This window comes from Strix aluco, chromosome 10 (genome assembly GCF_031877795.1).
Source record: "Strix aluco isolate bStrAlu1 chromosome 10, bStrAlu1.hap1, whole genome shotgun sequence".
NCBI lineage: Eukaryota > Metazoa > Chordata > Aves > Strigiformes > Strigidae > Strix > Strix aluco.
The window spans coordinates 7860778-7879446 of record NC_133940.1 but is presented as its reverse complement, the minus strand read 5'-3'; the positions used below and the strand labels follow the sequence as shown (position 1 = coordinate 7879446).

General features: G+C 39.2%; 1 protein-coding gene across 3 annotated transcripts in view; it reads right to left on the bottom strand.

Annotated features, from left to right (window-relative positions):
• The window catches only part of AFF2 (ALF transcription elongation factor 2), a 349091-nt gene that overhangs the window by 236875 nt on the left and 93547 nt on the right, over window positions 1-18669 (bottom strand). For all 3 annotated transcript variants that reach the window (XM_074835138.1, XM_074835139.1, XM_074835140.1), the window contains exon 3: window positions 16167-17057. In XM_074835138.1, coding sequence (XP_074691239.1) covers window positions 16167-17057 — 891 coding nt within the window. The remainder of the gene's footprint in view (window positions 1-16166; window positions 17058-18669) is intronic.

Here is an 18669-nt window from a genome sequence, read left to right as displayed (position 1 = left end):
TGACTTCAAATTCTGCTTATGCAGTTTGGGGGGGTGTATGTGTGTATGTGTGTGTGTGTGTGTACTTTTTTCTGTTGTTAAGAATAGTCAAAATGTGCCCAGAGTTGTACTTGAATGATTGGGAGTAGAAATGCATACATACATAGCAGATGCATTATTAACTCAATTTTGTTTGAATACTATCTTTTTGCATCTTGCATTGAATTATGAACCATATTTTTAAGTTCAGATGTATTTTAAATAATTAGCAATAGCAACACCAACATTTTATTTTACAATTAAAATATGTTCCTTACTGGTTTTCTTGTGTACTTGTTCATTTCCCCCCAGACTTAAGTAATGTGTAGACAGATACATTGTTTATTTACGACCCCAGTGACAGTTAATGTGGCATATGTGCCTACAGTGTTTGACAGATAAAATGAGTTATTTACAGAAGCTGGGTTTATTATGTATGAATACTGAAGCAGCTATAGTATTTGGAAACTTCTCCATTTATTTTCCCAAGAGCTTGTTTCAGTGCAAGTTGTGGTGTTTTGAAGTGCTACATAAGAGGATAGCACAAATACTCAGTCCAGTCCAATCTATAATACAGTCATCATCTGTACGTGCCAATTTCAGAGTGGTTCTTTCTGAATTTGTTTTTACAGGTCTTGATCCAAACACTACTGAAGTCAATGACAAGTTTTCTATAAGCAACAGTGAGGCTGGAATTCAGTCCTTAAAAATAAAATCTCTGCAGAAGACTAGGTTCATGTCTGGGTCTCTCACTGTTTGGCATATTATGGAGCAGGTATAGATGTATGGGGGGGGAAAATGGAGAACACTTAATCTATTAACCTTAATTATAATGGGCCAAAAATTGTTTCCATTGAAGCCAAAAATAAAACTTACACTGACTTTGGCAGGAGCACAAATTGATCCTCCTGGAGAAAATGCATTGATTTTTCCTTTTTAAAAGTAAATAAAACTCAAAAGCTTAGATGCCAGATTTTGAAATAATTACTTAAACCTCTTTTACTTAAAGCCAAATGTGCAAGACTGATGTGCTGGGGGGATTTTTTTTTTTCTTTTTCCCCAACAGTCTCCTTTACTCCATTTGCTGTCCTTCAGTTCTGGAAGGGTTCAGAACATTCTCACAAAAAACTGCAGACAACATCAGAGGCAGCGATTGCCACTTACTGCCTTGGGTCTAAACCTGCTGCCTATGGAGCGCAGTGCTTGTTGTGCAAGCATGTTATGCAAGATGCTGCAACTTTAAGAGCCCAGTGTCAAAGGTAATCCCTAAGGAGACTTGCATAACAGACACATGCAAAAATGCCAGTGTTGGCTTTTTGTTGGCCTTTTTTTTTTTTGAAAAAAAAAAAAGAAAAAGGAACTCTGTAATTTTCCAAATATTTTTTTCCAAAGCAATCTCAATAGAGCTGAGAGCACATTTGGCTTGATTTTTGAATGGCTTTATACACATCCTATATGGTGTATATTTTTATACACACATACAAACTCTTGCTGTAGTTATCCAGGCCTTGCAACTTTTGGAAACCTTTCAAGGAATGTTTGTGCTGTCTGTCGTGGGCAGACCTGAGTTATCTCAGCCCATGTTGCAGGCTGGAAAAAAAAGTGTAAGCCTGAGCTGAAGCTCTCAGCACAGTTTATTAGCTCAGACAGAGAGCTGTGGTAAAAGCAGTCCTGTGGCCTTTTTTTTTTTTTTTTTTTCCTTCCTCAGAGCAGAGAGAAAGCAATCATTCACAAGGGAAAACTGTTTCAAAATATCTGCTCTGCTCTTTGCCCAATGTGACACTCAATCCAAGGTGAGGCTTTGCTACAAGGATGTAGGATTACTATAATCCATATGCAAAGTCCAGCCATCACCGCTGATGTGGTGATGAAAAATGGTGGGAGAACACATTTGAATACCTTCTCTTATACACATACACAAATACAGAAGCTTCAGTTCTACACCTTATACATGTGTGCTATAATCACCTCAAGGATTAAGAGCAGTTTGCTATCTCAAAGCTTCGTAACAGAAGATACTGGATTGTTTCTCAGGTACCAAGGACTCACTTAAAATGTTCAGGCTTTTCTACGACAACAGAGTACAGGCTGTGCTGTTATCACAGCCACAGCTATTTGCAACGTGCATCTGATAGTATATTAGAGAAAACTGCAGTTGGGCAAGTCTCATGCAGAGCTTACCTCTCCTTAGAGTGGATGTATTAGAGATCTGATCTAAAAACACATTATTGTGGTCACTGCTACTCCCTGCAAATGGTGCAGACAAGTCCCAGGAAGAGGCTAAGACAGTTGAGAAGTCAGCCAAGAGAATACCCTCCAGGTTTTCCATTTTTCCAGGTGGGCACTCTTGCTGCTGCCTCCTCCAGGCAGCCAGAGTCCAGCACACTGCACGTGGGTGAATACGTGCCTTTCTCTTCCCTTGCACCTTCCCCCTTCTCAGACCCTTATCCTTCTGTCATGTCCACTAAAGCACGCATTGATGCCTTCACTTTTCTGCTCTTCTACCTAGGGATTGCAGTGTCCTCCTCTCCTCTCCTCCAGCTCGTGAGGCATGCAGCCCAATTCCCTATACCGTGGGAAACAAGCCAAACTTTCCTCCTCATTCCCTCCTCTGGCTCCCAGACCACAGACCCGCACGCTTCCCCACAGCAGGGGAAACAGTAAGTGCTGGGAGCCATGGGACACCAGCGCTGTGGGCAAAGCTGATCTTACTTCATTTTGAGAGGGACTAAGTGTGAAAGTAGCTGTGGGAACAAAGAGGAATTTAAGAAGTAATTGTATGATCCCACTCAGCAAGAGACAAATAGGCAATGCCAGTAAATTTAAGCATAGAACAGAACAGAGCATTCAGCTGAAAACTAATTCCCTTGGGTCTCCCTTTTGGAGGGAGGACCAGAAACGACAATTGTTAGGGCCTGTGATATTTGTTTGTATTCAGGGCCAAAATCAGAAACCAGATGCAGCGAAGAGCTCCACGTGGCTTTATGTCACAGGAGAGGAGGCAACAAAATATGTAATTCCTTTCCACTTTTGTCATGTGTGATCTATTGTGAAACCACAGCACTGTGCCAGGGAAAGTCTTTTCAGCCTCTGTATTACAAGTGTGGACGTAGGCCTAAGTGGTCATATGACTGTCTATGTACTGCTTATCTATAATTTTACATCTGGATTTGTACATATGCACACACACAGAGAAAACGAACCAGTATCACTGACAGAAAAATAATCATCTATGAAGTCTGCAAAAGCTCAAGTTCACAAACAGTGCAGAAGTCAACTTTACTTCCAGTAATTTGAAATAACAGGTACCCACAGAAAGGGAAGTAAGATGAGATGTGCAAGAACCCCACAAAGAAGAAACAGCCTGATTCTGGAGAAGCCCAGACAGAGGCTGTAGCAGTTGGTAAAGTCATATAATGCACCCTCAGCATGTTTTAGTGTTCCCCCATGTCCTCTACCACAGTCTCCTACTGGAGCTCGGGCCTTTAGTTCCAGCTGCTCTTGATCAAGTCTCCTGTTTTGCCAACAAAAACCACCACGTTTTTACTTCCAGAGTTACCTTCCTCCTGGGCTCCAAGTCCACTAGCGAAAGCAAACCCATTTCCCTTCCTGTGCCCGGCTGCCCCCATGCCAGCTCTCTGTCTGGGACAGCTACGGAAGTCCCCCTGCGACGCTCCACTGCCACAGGCTTGGTCTTTCTCTGGACTTCTCTCTCTCTCCACCATTACAACAAAATACCACGGGTAATCCTGGAGAGTGCCAAGTAAATACCTCTCACCATTATACACAGGTTTGCTATCATAAGGGAGTTACGTTCAAGCAAACTTTTTATTAAGGGCATGCCACAGAGATACCATCTCTTCTTTCTGCCTCTGGCTGTTGACTTTAAACCTGGAAATCCCACTCAATAAGGATTTCTGACAGCACCAAAGTCCAAGGCAGCTTGCAGTAAAGCACTATACTCTATTGAAATAGTTTAAAGCCCAGCTCGCTGCAATCACATCTTTACTTACCAAGCAGTGCCCCATGTTAGCTAATGGGAAAAAGAATGAAATATAGGGTTTTTACATAGTCAGGATCCCAAGTAAACTTGGCCTCATTAAAGGACAACCCTTACAATAGTTTATCTGTGAACAGAATTTCCTATGTGTCTGACACAAATAGCCTTTTCTTCAGCATCAGAGCTGCACATCTATTCCAGCTATTTGTTCTTGAATAAACATATTTATTGTGGCTAATGAAAGGGGAAATCCCTCTCTGTTCATGCCTCTGTTCCCTTCTGTCCTTCAGTGACCTGACATGTGCCTCACCCTAGAAACCAAAATGACTGGAGCAGCCAAGAACATGGTGAATTCTTCTGGGCTCCTATTTCTGAACCACATGCAAGATTTGTTATGGAAAATCTCCCACACTGGGCTGTAAAAATCAGCTCCCTTTTAACATGCTTAGTTATGAAAGTTGCCTCCATCACTTATAGAAGTTTCCCCTTCTCAAGGAGCTTGACTTAGGCTATCCCTGTAGAGATGCAGCCCGTGGTGAGGAGAAGGCAGTCTTCTCCATTCTTGACACCTGCTCATATAGGTGTTTACAGTTCTTATAGGCAAGCTATAGAAGTCAGTCACCCTTTCTATAACACTATGACAGTTATTTTTATTGCAGGTCACTACCTGTCCTAGGGCCAGAAAATGAAGCTGTATCTACATTAGTAAGAAGCACAGCACAAGAGGAGTAGATCTGTGGAGAGAAAAAGTTGGTGCCAAGAAGCCTGTGAACACAGTGTGTGTGTCTTGGGAGAGAGGAGAGGAGAGAAGGGGCTGCACTACTCTGACTTCTCCTGAGCACCAGAGAGCATCTGGAGCACGTTACGGGCATCCCTGCAGAGCTTCTCCTGTTTTCCCTTCAACCTAAAAAAATTTAGTTCACGTATCTTGAGACCACTCCCCAATGAACCAAAGAGCAGCAACCAGGGAAGACAGGATTTGTTTCCAAAGTGTGCTACTAAGATAAACTAAAATGCTAACAGAAATGCACTCTTTTTCCTTCTAGCACTCGGCCCTTGTAAACAAGCAAGTCAATAGTAATATGATATTCCTGATTTAGCTAAACATCTGAAATCTGCTTGCTTATCCAAAGTCTTCATTATGGCTAAAACACTGATTCTGAAAAAGTAGAATGAGCATTACAAGTAAACAGGCCACCTTTCACAAGATCTAATACTTGGGATTAGGGACTTAAAGTATGTAGAATACTAATAAAAGCAGAAAAAATATTATTATCAAAATAAATCAAATATATTTAATATATCAAACTATATTAAAAACTTCAGCAAACAATTTTCTTGATGAAATGCAGGTGCAGTTACATCTTAATAAAGTGTGTTTATGAAAACAGCACTTGCAAATTCTAATTCTTCTTCTCCTCTGAAGAGCAATAATTCTGTATATCCCTGCTACATCCTACTCTTGCTGCTAGTCCTAAATAAGTCTTATTCAGACTCATCATTTACAGCCCAATTTTGTTCCTTCTATTCAAAATCAGAAAGCCTTAGTCCTGATGTGGAATTAGCGGGATTACTTGCACAGCAATGCCAACATCAAAGGCTAAGACAGGCCTAACCTGGCTCTATCTTACAATCACCTCTACACCCCTTAGAGAAGGGTCTGCTCCTCAGTCGGGTTTATTTTGTTTATCTGGAGTACAGTGAATTGGGTACTTTATGTTTTAAGGAACTGGCAAGAACTAGTTTATGACTACATGGAGGGGAAAAAGCAATAGCAGTTTTAAGTGCAAATTTAGTGGGATTTAAATGTGTTTCTTTGTATCCACACACAGAAACTTTTTGAATGCCCGCCTCTACTCCACTCTGCACAGTCATTTTCTATCTGGTGGTCGAAAAATAATTTATGACAATGAAAAAATGTCAACCATTGGCACAAACAGTGTATATCCCTTCACTGGCTTTTTGTGACTCCACAGACCTCAGGAAACTTTTAATGGTAAAGTTTTGCTGTCAGAAATACTGGCAAAGCCCTAAATCCCTGATTTCCAAACTTGGATCTGCAAACCATTTGTGGTCCATGACACCGCAGTGCGTGGTCCTCGCCATGAAACCATGTTAAATGGTGACCTTTGTGATCATGGTATTGTGCAGCAAATGATGTGGTTGCTAGGATAATTGCTTTGAGTAAGAATTACTCTTTTTAATATTTCCCTAGCTACATTTGTGCCATATTTCATGTCAGTGTGTAACTGCATGTGTTGGCAGGAAGGGAAGATGTTACAATCCCTCCTTCTTCCCAATGCAAAATATACTGTGAAGTTTTACTTTACAAGGAAGCCACTTAAGAAAGCTACTCCTGGATGTAAAGAGAAGTTCAAAATTACGCATATTCAAGTGTCACTAGCATGTGCTAGCAGGAATTATATATTTTTCAAGATTTTTTTAGTTTCTGATGACATGGAAGTTAGGGTTTTCTGGCATCAAAAAGGATTAAACCCCACAGACGTAGGTTATTGGCCAGGACATGAAGCCTTCATTCAGGGTGAACTCTAAGTAATAAAATCCAAATCCTGACTCCTCCAAGTGACCTGAGGATCTTTATTGTTTTCTAAGTTTACAAAGGGTACGTGTGAGTATTTTAACATATTTAAGAAAGAATTATCTCAATGTGTATATTTAAAATACTGGCAAATGTAAATGGGTGCCTGTATATTTACAAACTGCAGAAGTAATTGCCAGCTTGTCTTGTGGATTTAAGTGTCACAGCTTGCAGCTCAGTGAAATATAACCCAACGAGTTTACACATCTGGGGGATATAACAATGGGAAATTATTCTGAGGAAGCGTGCTAGGGAAAGCAGCATGTATTAACTGAAATATGTTTAGACTGGCAGTATTAATTGGCAGTATTAATGGGGATTGAGGCTTACACCTATGATCATTGACTCCTCTCAGAGACCTCTGCAAATCCAAGCAAGAACAGGCTCATTAGCCTGGAAAGTGACTGAATCTGTACTTACCTTGCCTCTTCCTCCCTCTGCTCCCCAAACCTTTTCTTTATGCTCAATGATATTTTACAAATGGCTACCTGAACAGTAACCACAGCAAAAATTAAAATCAACACCTACCTTCTTAAGTTCCCCGCACTGGATGTACACAAAATCGTCCCCACCAGTGTGATCGTGGGAGATCAACCCTGGGATGCAACTTCAGGAAACCTCTTGGAGGTGGTTTCTACATAGTCTTTTGTCATGGAAAAGAACGCTCATTCCCTTCCTAGGAAGAGAAATGGGTCCTCCCTACTCTGTGGGCCAACCACGGCCTCTATCTGCAGTTAGGAGTTAGGTACCTATAATGCTACCATAGATCTCTCTACCTCCCTTGTGTGTATTAATTTAAGAATATGAATATACCCATTTGTTCAGTCTCATTTACATACTTAACTAAATTTATGCTATTGTGCTGCTCTCAAGACTCAGCATGAGCGAATGGGAACCAAACTTTGCAGTGACCCAACAAAAATAGAAAGGCAAAAGTGAATTCTTCTACTCACAACAGGACACCTGGTGTTGGTACTTGCTACATCATCATGATTTTCAAAGGAGAAATTTTAAAACTTCCTTTGGCCTGAGATGAAACTCTCAGCAATTTTAAACTGATTTTCTCTTGCTTTATTATGAGGGAACAATTTAATGTTTCTTTTAAAATGGGAAACGGTATCACTCTCTCTGCCATAACGAAAGCCTGTTTTAGATTGGTTTATTACACAATTTTTAAACGCACATTGCCATAGCATTTTATATGAGTGTATTTACATTTACCTTTCTAAAACACACAGTATATTATGTTGCAATTAAAAGCCCACAAACTCAATCTGATATTTCTTCACTAATTTATTCCCAAGCCAATATGTATTTTAATGTTCCAAACCGTTGCTAATTAACACATGGAAATATTTTAACATGGATTTTGATTAATTCCATTTAACAGTCTAACCAGTGCTAAAACATATGTGGTGTGTCATTTCTTTCTTTTGAGGAAGGCATTGGCATTAAATCTTTCAATCTTCCTGAGCACCAAATGCTAATTTCAGGAAGATTAAATAACAGACTGCAGCTACAGTTTCCTTTCTTTACTTCCCAGAAGGTGAAATGAACATATTTATGTGGGAGGAATTTCTTTACTGCACAAGCCAAAATACAGAAATTAGATTTTTTTTTCCCAACATTGCTAATACACTAGCAATCGCCTGCCAACTAAATAACTTTAACCTATATCTGCAGTTCATGGAGAGTTGCCAAGTTATATGTTCAACTTTCTTTCACTGTTTTTTTTTTTATTAAAGTATTCCCATATGATGTTTTCACTTGCAGCTCCTAAATGCTTTTCCATACTTGAATCAGAGACTACTAGCTTATAGTGGGGGGAGCTCTGGTCATAAAGCCGGAAATGCTCATATAAGACCCTCCTCTGATTTTCACACTTTGAAGGTATGTTATAGATATGATTCATATGGTATTGCTCTAATGGTTTAAAATCTGAGTATAATTCTGCATGTCACTGAACTAAGCATACAACATACCCAGAGGTATGCATGCGAGTAAGCATCTTACATATGTAAAAATGCAAGAACACAGAGCAGGAGGAGTATGCCTTCTGCATCATGGGTTAATTACTTGCATATCGCAAACAGCTTTTCACAAGATGGAGTTTGATGAGCTCAAGAACAGTTAAGCACTTCTGCTCTTGCGGTTCCCACCAGAAAGCCAACCCCACCTGAGTACTGTAGCTCCTCTTTCCCCTATGGTAAGTCCAGTTTCCCTGTCCTCACTTCTACTGTCCATCCTCTGCTTCATGGTCAGCATGTTCGTACCGAAAGCTGAAGCAAAGTCTCAACTGTATGTTCAGATCACACCTACATCTCCTTTGTGTCTACCACACCTCTATTGCACAAGTAACCTTTTCTTCTTATTATTTCCCTAGGCCTTATTTTACTTGTTGTAATATTCTTCATAAAACTTCATTCAGCTTGACAATATATGTTACTATCCCTCCTCCTTGACCTTTCGCTAGCTGTATTTCAGTCTCAACTGCTAACATAGCATTTGAATAGTGGTTTGTGTTTGGTTTCCTATTACCTCTACAATATCTAATCACACTTTTTGCACCATTCAGCTGCCCAGATTCCTGGCATTTGCAAGAGAGCATTCCAGCATGTTTCTTACTGATCTATGCCTACCTGATAAAGCAAAGTCCAATTTTCTACTTGACTACCATTTTCATCAGGATTAGAACTTTCTTCTCTAAGTCTACATTTACGCCCACTGATTTTCTTGTATTTTCTTTACGCCTCTTTTTATACATTTAACAGGTGTGTGTTGGATGTAATGTTTTCATCATATTCACTAAATGAGTGTCCCTGGGAGAAAGTAAATTATAGCTACTAGCAAGAGTCCCCACTCTTGTTCAAGAAGCAGAGGCTGTCCTGAGAAGCCCCAGGTTCAGTCCCAGCAATGATTCATTACAGCTGTCATTGCCCATGCAAAAATGTGCACATACTCTCTTGCCTGTACTAAAAAAAACCACGACTTCTGTGTTCTCAGACAATTTAGAACCATAATTCCTGTGCTCTCTACAAAGAAAAGAACAGAAGAATTTGTGGAAAAAATATCTGAAAGTTATGACAGGAAAGAGCAGCAAATATCTAGGTAGGTTCTATCAAACTAGCTGTATGTTACTTTAAAGGTTTGCATCAGATAAAATAATATTTAACATAGCTGATGGTAAAGTTTACAAATGGCCATTGATTCTAGCACAGAAGGCCAAACACCGATACCTGAATACCTGCCAACCCTGTTCCCAGTAAGAAGCATACATGCTATTCACTCGAGAGCTGACCATAGCCCAGAGTGAAAACACACATCATAAAAAATTCAGATACCTGAAAATGGCATTTTCTCATCTTTTCTTACATGAGCATTCTTTGTTTTACCGTTCACAAAGAATGTATTTATTAAAGCAGGTCATTTGTTCCAACAAATAATGCAAAGGCTCCAACTTGGTTAGGCTTGCTGGACTGGTCCTAGAAGAATGCCCTTGTTAGCTGACAGCTAAGCAGACTATCAGGACCCAAGAGCATCCTTCCTTATGTATTTGCATGACAGATAGATGGAAGAAGATGCTGAAAAATTAGTTCTACCAACTCCTGGTCATTATTCAAAAAGTTCATTACCAGTCAATGTGAAGATATCACAACACTTAACACTGTTGTTATATGGCTTGTGATGTTTTCCTTAAATTAATGTGAGGAAGCAGAAAAGACGCAGTTTTAGTTATGGAAAAGCAGCCATAATGCTTTTACATCAAATATCTGAAAAATAATCCTCTAAGGGTGAAGAGTAAATGTTATAACCCCCTTTTCTAGTCAGATGCACCAAAGCACTGAGGACCACTCATCAAAATGAGAAACAGGACTGAAAGATTTCTGCCTTCTGTTTGATTAAAAAACCTCTACAAAGTAAACTGGCTAGAATGACTTTCAGAAGTACCAAAGTGACTGTCCCATAGTCACACATGAAATCTACGGGCAGAGTTATGAATACACCCTACAGACCCCCTGCAGCCATTAAATGATGCCTCCACATCTTTGCTCAAGCAAAACAAATTCTACTACTGCTCTCCTCAAAGCCTTTGAGCTCATTTTACTTTGAGACATTTCATATGACACCATTTGGATAACAGTATTTCTTACACTTAACTTGGACCAATAACAAGTCACTTATAAGCAGTTACTTTGGGACCAGAAATTTCAAAAAGGTTAAAAAAATGTAATTCGCTTTTCAAGATACCACGAGACTGACTCTTCACAAATAGAGGTACTCTAATTTCACTAAGATTTTTTTTTCTTCCTCGCAGCAAGAAAAGGAGTAGCTTAGAAAACAAAACCAAAATCCACTAACAAATGCACAATGGAAAACAAGCTATCTAGCCCTTCCTTCCCCAAACTAAATATACATGGTCAGTTCTTTTAACCACACCTATTCAACTGACTTAAAGCACCCTGTTCTGCAGTCTGATGTGAAATGCTAAGTTCCCATTGGTCACAGTGGTTCAAAATTAGGCCCTAAATATGCTTATTTGTGTTTGATTTGAAATAGGTAAGCTGTCCTCTTGCTATCCCTACAAAATAGCTTTGCTAGAGGTTGTCCAAGAGATCGGACAGTAGCCTTAGGAAGGCCACAATAAGAGGTCTTCAGTCGAGTGGTGTCATATGGTCTTCATTTAGAAGTATCACAAGAACATTACTTCTCACAGTATTTACAAATGAAAAACATATGGCTGTAACCTGTAATACTGCAAGAAATACTGCTCTTTGGGTTTGTTTTTGGCCTCAGATTTTTGAAATATGAACCAAGCAAAGGGATTTCAGCCTAACGCGTGATTCAGTCCATTATTCTTCAGAGCTCAAAGTCTGGGGGACAGCTAAAGCTTGCATCTGAAAAAAGTGACTTGCCCACAACTATGGTAATATATCTGGAAACTAGAGTAGCATGTATATCAAAAAGGTGTGTGGGGGGGTGGTTAATTAAAGACATCTACTTTCCATTTAATTAAAAAAAAAAATTAAACTGGCTTTGGTTCCTATAGAGTTTTATAAGTCATATATAAGCCTCTTGCATTTACTATTTGGGTTCAATCAATATGGTTATCTACCTGTCAATTTTTCTTGCTCTTTAATGCAGAAAGAGAGCAGTCTTTTTTATAGGTAGCTCAGAAAGTACTAAGCTAATCAATACATGCAGCGATAACAGAATGATTTGAAACACGTAACAGAAGCTTATCACTTTACAGTATACTGAACCCGTCAAAATATTTTCCTAGAAGTAAAGTGAAAATAAAACTTCTCCATTTTTTACTGCTTAAGTGGGTGGTGACATAGATGTTGTAGGCCTTTTGGATTTCTTCCTAGCTTTGTATTTTTGCAAAAATTTGGTACACAAGCATTTGCTACTTTGTAGGAACGTGAGGCCAATTTTGCAGTGAGATTTAAAAACTCTGCCTTGAGAATCAAACATTATCTCAGTTGCCCTTGATTTCCTGTCCCTTAACATTTATTGGAAATCCATGCATTGTTCTGGACAACTGCACGTAAGATTTTCCAGGAACACATCTTCTGATGTTCCCACAGACCTTAAAACCCTTTGCTTTACTCTGTACTCTCAGTAATTTGTGTTCAAGCCCAATCTGAAAAGTACAGGCTTTCTTCCAGCTATCTCCTGCTGAGTTAGTCGATTTGAAATAATTCGTAAGCATCTGATTCCTAGAGGTTTAAATATACATACATGTATCAAGATTCTGGATTTTAATGCAGCAGAGAGAGGATCAGCTGTTATTGTGGTCTCTAACCCTTACTTTTTTGAAGAAATACATAGGATTTAACTACGCAGTTCTCTTTGAGTGGTAAGTAACAATCATCTGCCATCATGCAATTTAAGTAGGTGGAATTCCACATAATACCAAAGCTCTTTGCCACGTCCCAGGCCTGCCACAATTTACCAAATGTTAAACGCAAGCTCAAAATGAATATATATATGTATTTAAATATGTATGTAAATACTGATGAAAGAGATTAAGAAGAAAAGAACAGGAAATAATGTTTACAGCTTGAGACTTTCTATCAATTTCTCTATCAGTTTTAGCTCCAGGGCCATTGCTACCAATTCTATGTCATCATATCTGGTGCATCTCTGCATGTCCCCCTGAAGTCACACAACGGCCTTAGGGCCTCCCAGTTCTAAAAGGTCTGGTACACAATTTCTGATTCTCAGAGGCTGGCCAGCCTGAGTGCTAGTGGTTACACTGGCTTTTGCTCAAGGCACCAGACCATAAAAGTTTTCACCTTCACCCTTAGAAAACAATACTGATAAGTAAAACAAAGGAGAACAGTAAACGAAATCAAAAGGATAACAAAATCTTAAAGAAATCCTTAGAGGACATAACTAAAAGTCTACCGAGGCTCTGCTGTTCCTTTTTCTCTACCAGAAATGGCCACGCATGGTGCAGACAGGTCTGAACTAGCTCTGCGTGGGTGAGTCAAGGTCTGGAAATTACACGATAGCATCCACTCAGAGGCAAGGATTAGTCCATGGGTGCATACGTGCTGCTAACACTGCATTCTGACCCAGGCTGGTAAGTCTGTGTGAACTTACCATGAATCTCTACAAACTCAGAAATCACTAAACCACAACCCATTGCACAGTGGAGACATGCCAGCAGCAAGGCATTAACAATGTTGTCCACTCCAGAGGAGCTGAAAGATGGATGGGCATCTCTGAGGGCAGAATTGGGCCCAGCGAACAAGCAAAGATTCTTAGAGCAACACCTCAAGTGACACAAATTATGTTATAAAATTGATCACTTCCTTACACATGGCAGAATGCTTCCAGGGCACTCAACATCCTATTCCATTAAGCCGTGATAAATGAGACCATATTTCTACATCAGTCTGAACTCATCTTTTAAATCTGCTTGTTCAAATATTTGGTTACTTGCTCCCCTCCCCCTCCTTAAGATAGCAAAAACTGTCTTTTTCCTTTCCAACTTTGCACGGCTTAATAGATGCCATTATTGCAGGACCATCATCTAGGAATTTTATTTCTTCATGGAATTCCTCATCTTAAGAGCATGCAAAATTTTGAGAGAAATCACTGAAAAACCGTTGGTGTGCAATCACTACTGTACACTCAGCAACTTGAAGAAATGGACTCAAAGATATAGGAGAGCCACAGAACGAATTATGGAGAAACGCCCCAAAAAAGCAACTCTCCTACTGCTAGTTTGAAGATCACCACTACCACCTGGAATAGTGTTGGGATGGAAACCTGTGGAGCAGGAGCAAAATTGTTTCAAGCAGATCACTACGGCTCGAGGTGGCTAGGGAAGGTTCATAAATTGATAAGCACCACCGAAGGATCATAAGCCTCCACATCAATTGTATAAAGATTACAACAGAGCCACTCGCTGCAGTCATTCTGAAAAGGTTATGGGTTTCACAGGTGTGCACTGTCAGTTCTGATTAAGCTTAAACTAAACCAGTTATCTATAACGTTGGATTGGAAGGAGTTTTATTGCTGAACGCAGGGTAAATCAAATTCAGGATACACATCTGTGAAAAAACACAGAGGGCCAAAGTTCACAGTCCTGACACAGGCAAAAAAAAAAAATCCAACCCTCCAAACTCAGGAGGAGATTTGCCTGTAAAAGATCCATCAGTCTGGCTGTTGTCATATGTTCTGTATCGGAAAGCAGAGTTATTTGTCACCTTAACACAGCTTTGGGTTTTCTTTCCCTCTTCAAATTATTGTTTGCTCTTATAATGCAGACTGTTTAAAGATTATTATCTGCATTCATTTCTAAAGTGCCTAGAGTTTACCATTTATCTGAAAATAAATTAGATTAATTATACACCTATACTTTTCACTACACAGGATATAAACTGAAGCAGCTATAGCAACAAATTCACAATGTAATTTTTCATCTGTGTGACTAGGAATCTTTCCAAAAACAACAGTTCATATCAGAGGTTCTTAGAGCTATGCAGAAAGACTGTGGGTGAAATCCTGTGCCCAAAACCCACTACTAACAACTCAATTGATTTCAACAGTGTCAGGATTTCACTCAAAAATTAACGAAAAAATGCATTCTTAATAGTTGATACAAGTTGCAAAAGGTACTTTCTATTTCCAAAAATACTTTGTATTAATGCTGCACTTTAAAATGCCTCCATTGACTCATAGTGCTAATAGATGGCAAAAGTAAAAACATGTATTTGCTTTTGCAACATCATTATTTCCTTTGCATGCAATTATTTACTTGCCAAACAATGCTAGCGACAAATCGCAACAGACTATGAAGCCATCTATATCAGCAGATTTTTAACCTAAGGTAAAAATAAACAGAAACATCTGTAAAGTAATCTTGTACAAAGCTACGTTTATTAACAAATACATTTTCTAATAAAACACCATCTGCAAGCAACCCTCAGCTTCCACTTGATATAAATAGGCCTTTTACTGTTTTCAGATGCAGTTCCCAGAAAATTATTCCAAGCTCTACTGCAAAACACATCAGTCTTTGTTGCTGCCTGGAATGTTAATAAATAACATCAAGTTTTTAAATAGTCAAACAAATTATTGGCTTGAAACAATTATTCCAATAGAAAAAGCTGACCTTTTGCAATAAAGTGGTTTAAGAATGCATCGCTCCTCATTCCTAGTATAAAAATATTACCAAGCAGGGAAATATTTGGGGGAAAACAGAAAACTGTGAAAAACCCATATTGCAATTCTGCTCATACGTACAGTATAAACCTACCTTGCAAAGGTTACTGCTTTGAGAAACTCAGAATAAGAGAAAAAGCATACCGAGTATAAATAGTTCAATTGGTATCCTTATTACACATCTGTGCTTGGAATGGACATGAATACGAACCAACTAAAATGTTCCTCACAGGACTACTGTACTGACCAGCGATACAAAATTCAACAGCTTAAACTGTTGGTAACAGAGATTGGGACTGAATCCCAATATTAAGAGCTCTTCAAAATGCATAAGAGCTTTAATGGGACACATTTTCATAAGCATTACTCAGAACTTAAGCTACATTAATTCCATTAAAAGCAATAGGAATTTAGCAAACTCTGCAAATAAACTCACTGGCAGAACTATTTAGTATCACTGAAATTTGAACACTGCCATTTTTCCTTAGTGTTTAAACCAGCACTCTTTCTATCAAACTAGCTCCTAACTGAAAATGCAAGTGAAAACTGCAGATGAACCGATATATCAGAGTTCTCTGTCCAGAATTCTAGCTGGTATAAATATATTACACCCAACAGAGATCTAGACTCTTAATATTAATCAGAAACTAGCAGTGTTAGTATTCCAAACTGTGCTTTTAAAACATCATTAAATATTGCTACTGGGAGAATCATAACAAACTTTGCCAAAAGTAGTCATGCACATTCTAGAAAAAAAGGAATGTTTTAGACTGCAATTCCAGGAAATGGAACTGCATATTTCCAGAGAAAAATATTCAGTGCATGAAATACTCAAGTGGTACTAGAGAGAAGATACTTTAAACTACTTACTTCACTAACAGGAGGAATGTTGAGCTTTGGTACTTTGTTCTTTGAACTAGGTGTGTTCACTTTTCCTTCCAGCAGTGTTCCAAAGGACTGATTTCCATATCCACTCTCAATTTCTACCGGAGGTTTCAGTTCAGGTGAGTCATTGGGTACCTGGTCCTGACCGTCCATAGGCCTGACATAAGCCGTAGGTTTTTGCTGGACCATGCTGTTTTTACAGTGAAGTCCTGGTGGGAAATTCTGGGTCGAGAGACCGTTGTTCGCAGATAACAAAGAAGTGGAAGGAAGCGGAGATCCAGGACCATGACCTACAAACTCAAGCTCTGCGGGTGACTTCGAATGACTGTTTTCTTTGTAAGTATGTTCTCCAGGTGCTGACTTTGAATGAGTATGCCTCCTTGAATGGGAAGATGCTGCCATAGAATTTGCTTCCTCAGTTCCTCCACTTTTATGCTGCTCACTCTGGCAATTATAGAGGTCTTCATACCTGCCCTGTGGCTGGTCATGAGAAGAGCTGTGCTTTGTCCGACTCTGCTGACTACTGGATTGGCTCGGCTGGGCCCCACTAGAGTTGTGACCACCACGTGACCAGTCTGTCCTCGACTTCCTGCTGCTCTGGTGACTGTGTAGCAAAGTAGAATTAGATGACAATGAAGAAGGCGGAGGCATTGATGTCGATGAGTGGCCACTGATCTGATGAGATGGAATCATCCTGTTTCTTGGTTCTGGGAAAAAGTTCTGTTCATTTTTGTCAATGGGTGTCTGTGGGACAGAATTCTTTGGGATTCCTACAAGGTGGCTCTGGTTGGAATGGTTGGTTAACAGGTCCTTCATCTCATCATAATTTCCCAATGTGTTCTGGACACGGTTTGCAAGGGCATCGCCTTTATTTGTCTAAAATATCCAAAAATAAATAAAGGAAAAGAGTGAGTAAATTCCTGATTACAAGTTACTGCTCAGAATAGTTGTCTTAGAAGATGCCAAATGTTAGCTGTTTAATGGTGTCATGCTGACATTTAATTTAATTTCAGTTACATTTTGCATATGTTATGTAAGAAAAACCTATCAATAACTGTGTTCAAAGAATCTCTTGAAACAGGCTTGCATGAGTAACACTTGTATACTGCTTCCCATTTTCTTAAATATGCTCTCAGAGAAGTGTTTAAATTGCATCAGTTATGGATGTTAGGAGCAAAATAAGCTGGTTTTACGTCAGATATGTTGGGCTTGTACATTTCATATTGTGCAAAACATGAACGTGCAATTACTGGCTACTGAGCATTTGAATTGCAATCACACAGTTTATTTAAGTATGTTATTGCTCTATCAGCCCCTTGACCCATAGTCCTGACATAAATAGAAGCTGGGTAGTCTGTAATAAACATATAGCCGAACTCTTCACTCCAGTGTAACTTCAATTACTTTTCTGTAGAGGGTTCAGTTTGACCTGAGGTATCTACTGTCTGAATCCAGAAAAGAAAAAGCTTCTACCCCCTCAAATGCTACAGTAGCTTCAAATAAAAGATCATTCAAAAATATTTTCTTATAGAACGTAAATAGACATGATTGCCACATTCTTAAGTATTGGGATTCTTCTGTTGTCTGCGGGCTGGTTGTATTTGTGAATCGTGCTTTTCTTTGAATTCCAGTAATTATTAAATAAATACTGACTCATCTGTGTTTCACTGCTATTATATTTTTCCTTTTGAAGCATGCAGTGGGTTTTTTGGTTCTTTTTCCTTTTCCCTTTCACTTGTAAAAAGCTGGACAAATAAGCTGGAAGCTATAATTATTACGCAACTAATTTCCTCTCTCTTCGTGTTCGAACTCGCCCCACAGAGACCCAAAGTACCAGCCTTCTTACTGACCTTTATGTCCCATTGAAATGGCCAGCAGAGAACTAAAACATCTTACTCCCCATGCTTTACAAGACTCAAAGGATAAAAACAAAGCAAAACTATAGATCCTGTTCAAGCAGATGGTTAACTTCTACAGTCTGGAATTAAATGATGAAGTTGCAGCATATCTAAGATACTTCCAGGATACAGCCAACTATACTTTTACTTATGTTTAGGGGTTTTTTTTCCGCTCAATACAGCAAGTAGTGCCACACTTCAAAGATGCCTTAACACCAGACCATAAAGATGGGGAAAGGCAACACTATGAGCTTGTGCTTGGTTAGAGACTGTTGCCCTTCATTCCTCGACAAGGGATCCTACCATGCCACTGATCCCATCTTCCTCAAGTATTAAGCAGAAGTTTGAGTGATGAAAAAAATCCATGCATGGATTTCTCCTGAAATATCTACTTATATTACCCACTGCTGAACTAGTCAGGAGATGAGAAGAATATTGCAGAAAGATTTTTTTCCCCCTTAGTACTGCACACGCCATAAAAAATGTTGAAAAAGAAGATAATAAATGCAAATTTCCTTTTGCTCATTCTCAGGGATTGTAACATATATTACCACTGCACTGAGGCAGTGATTTAAAAATTAACTGTTCAA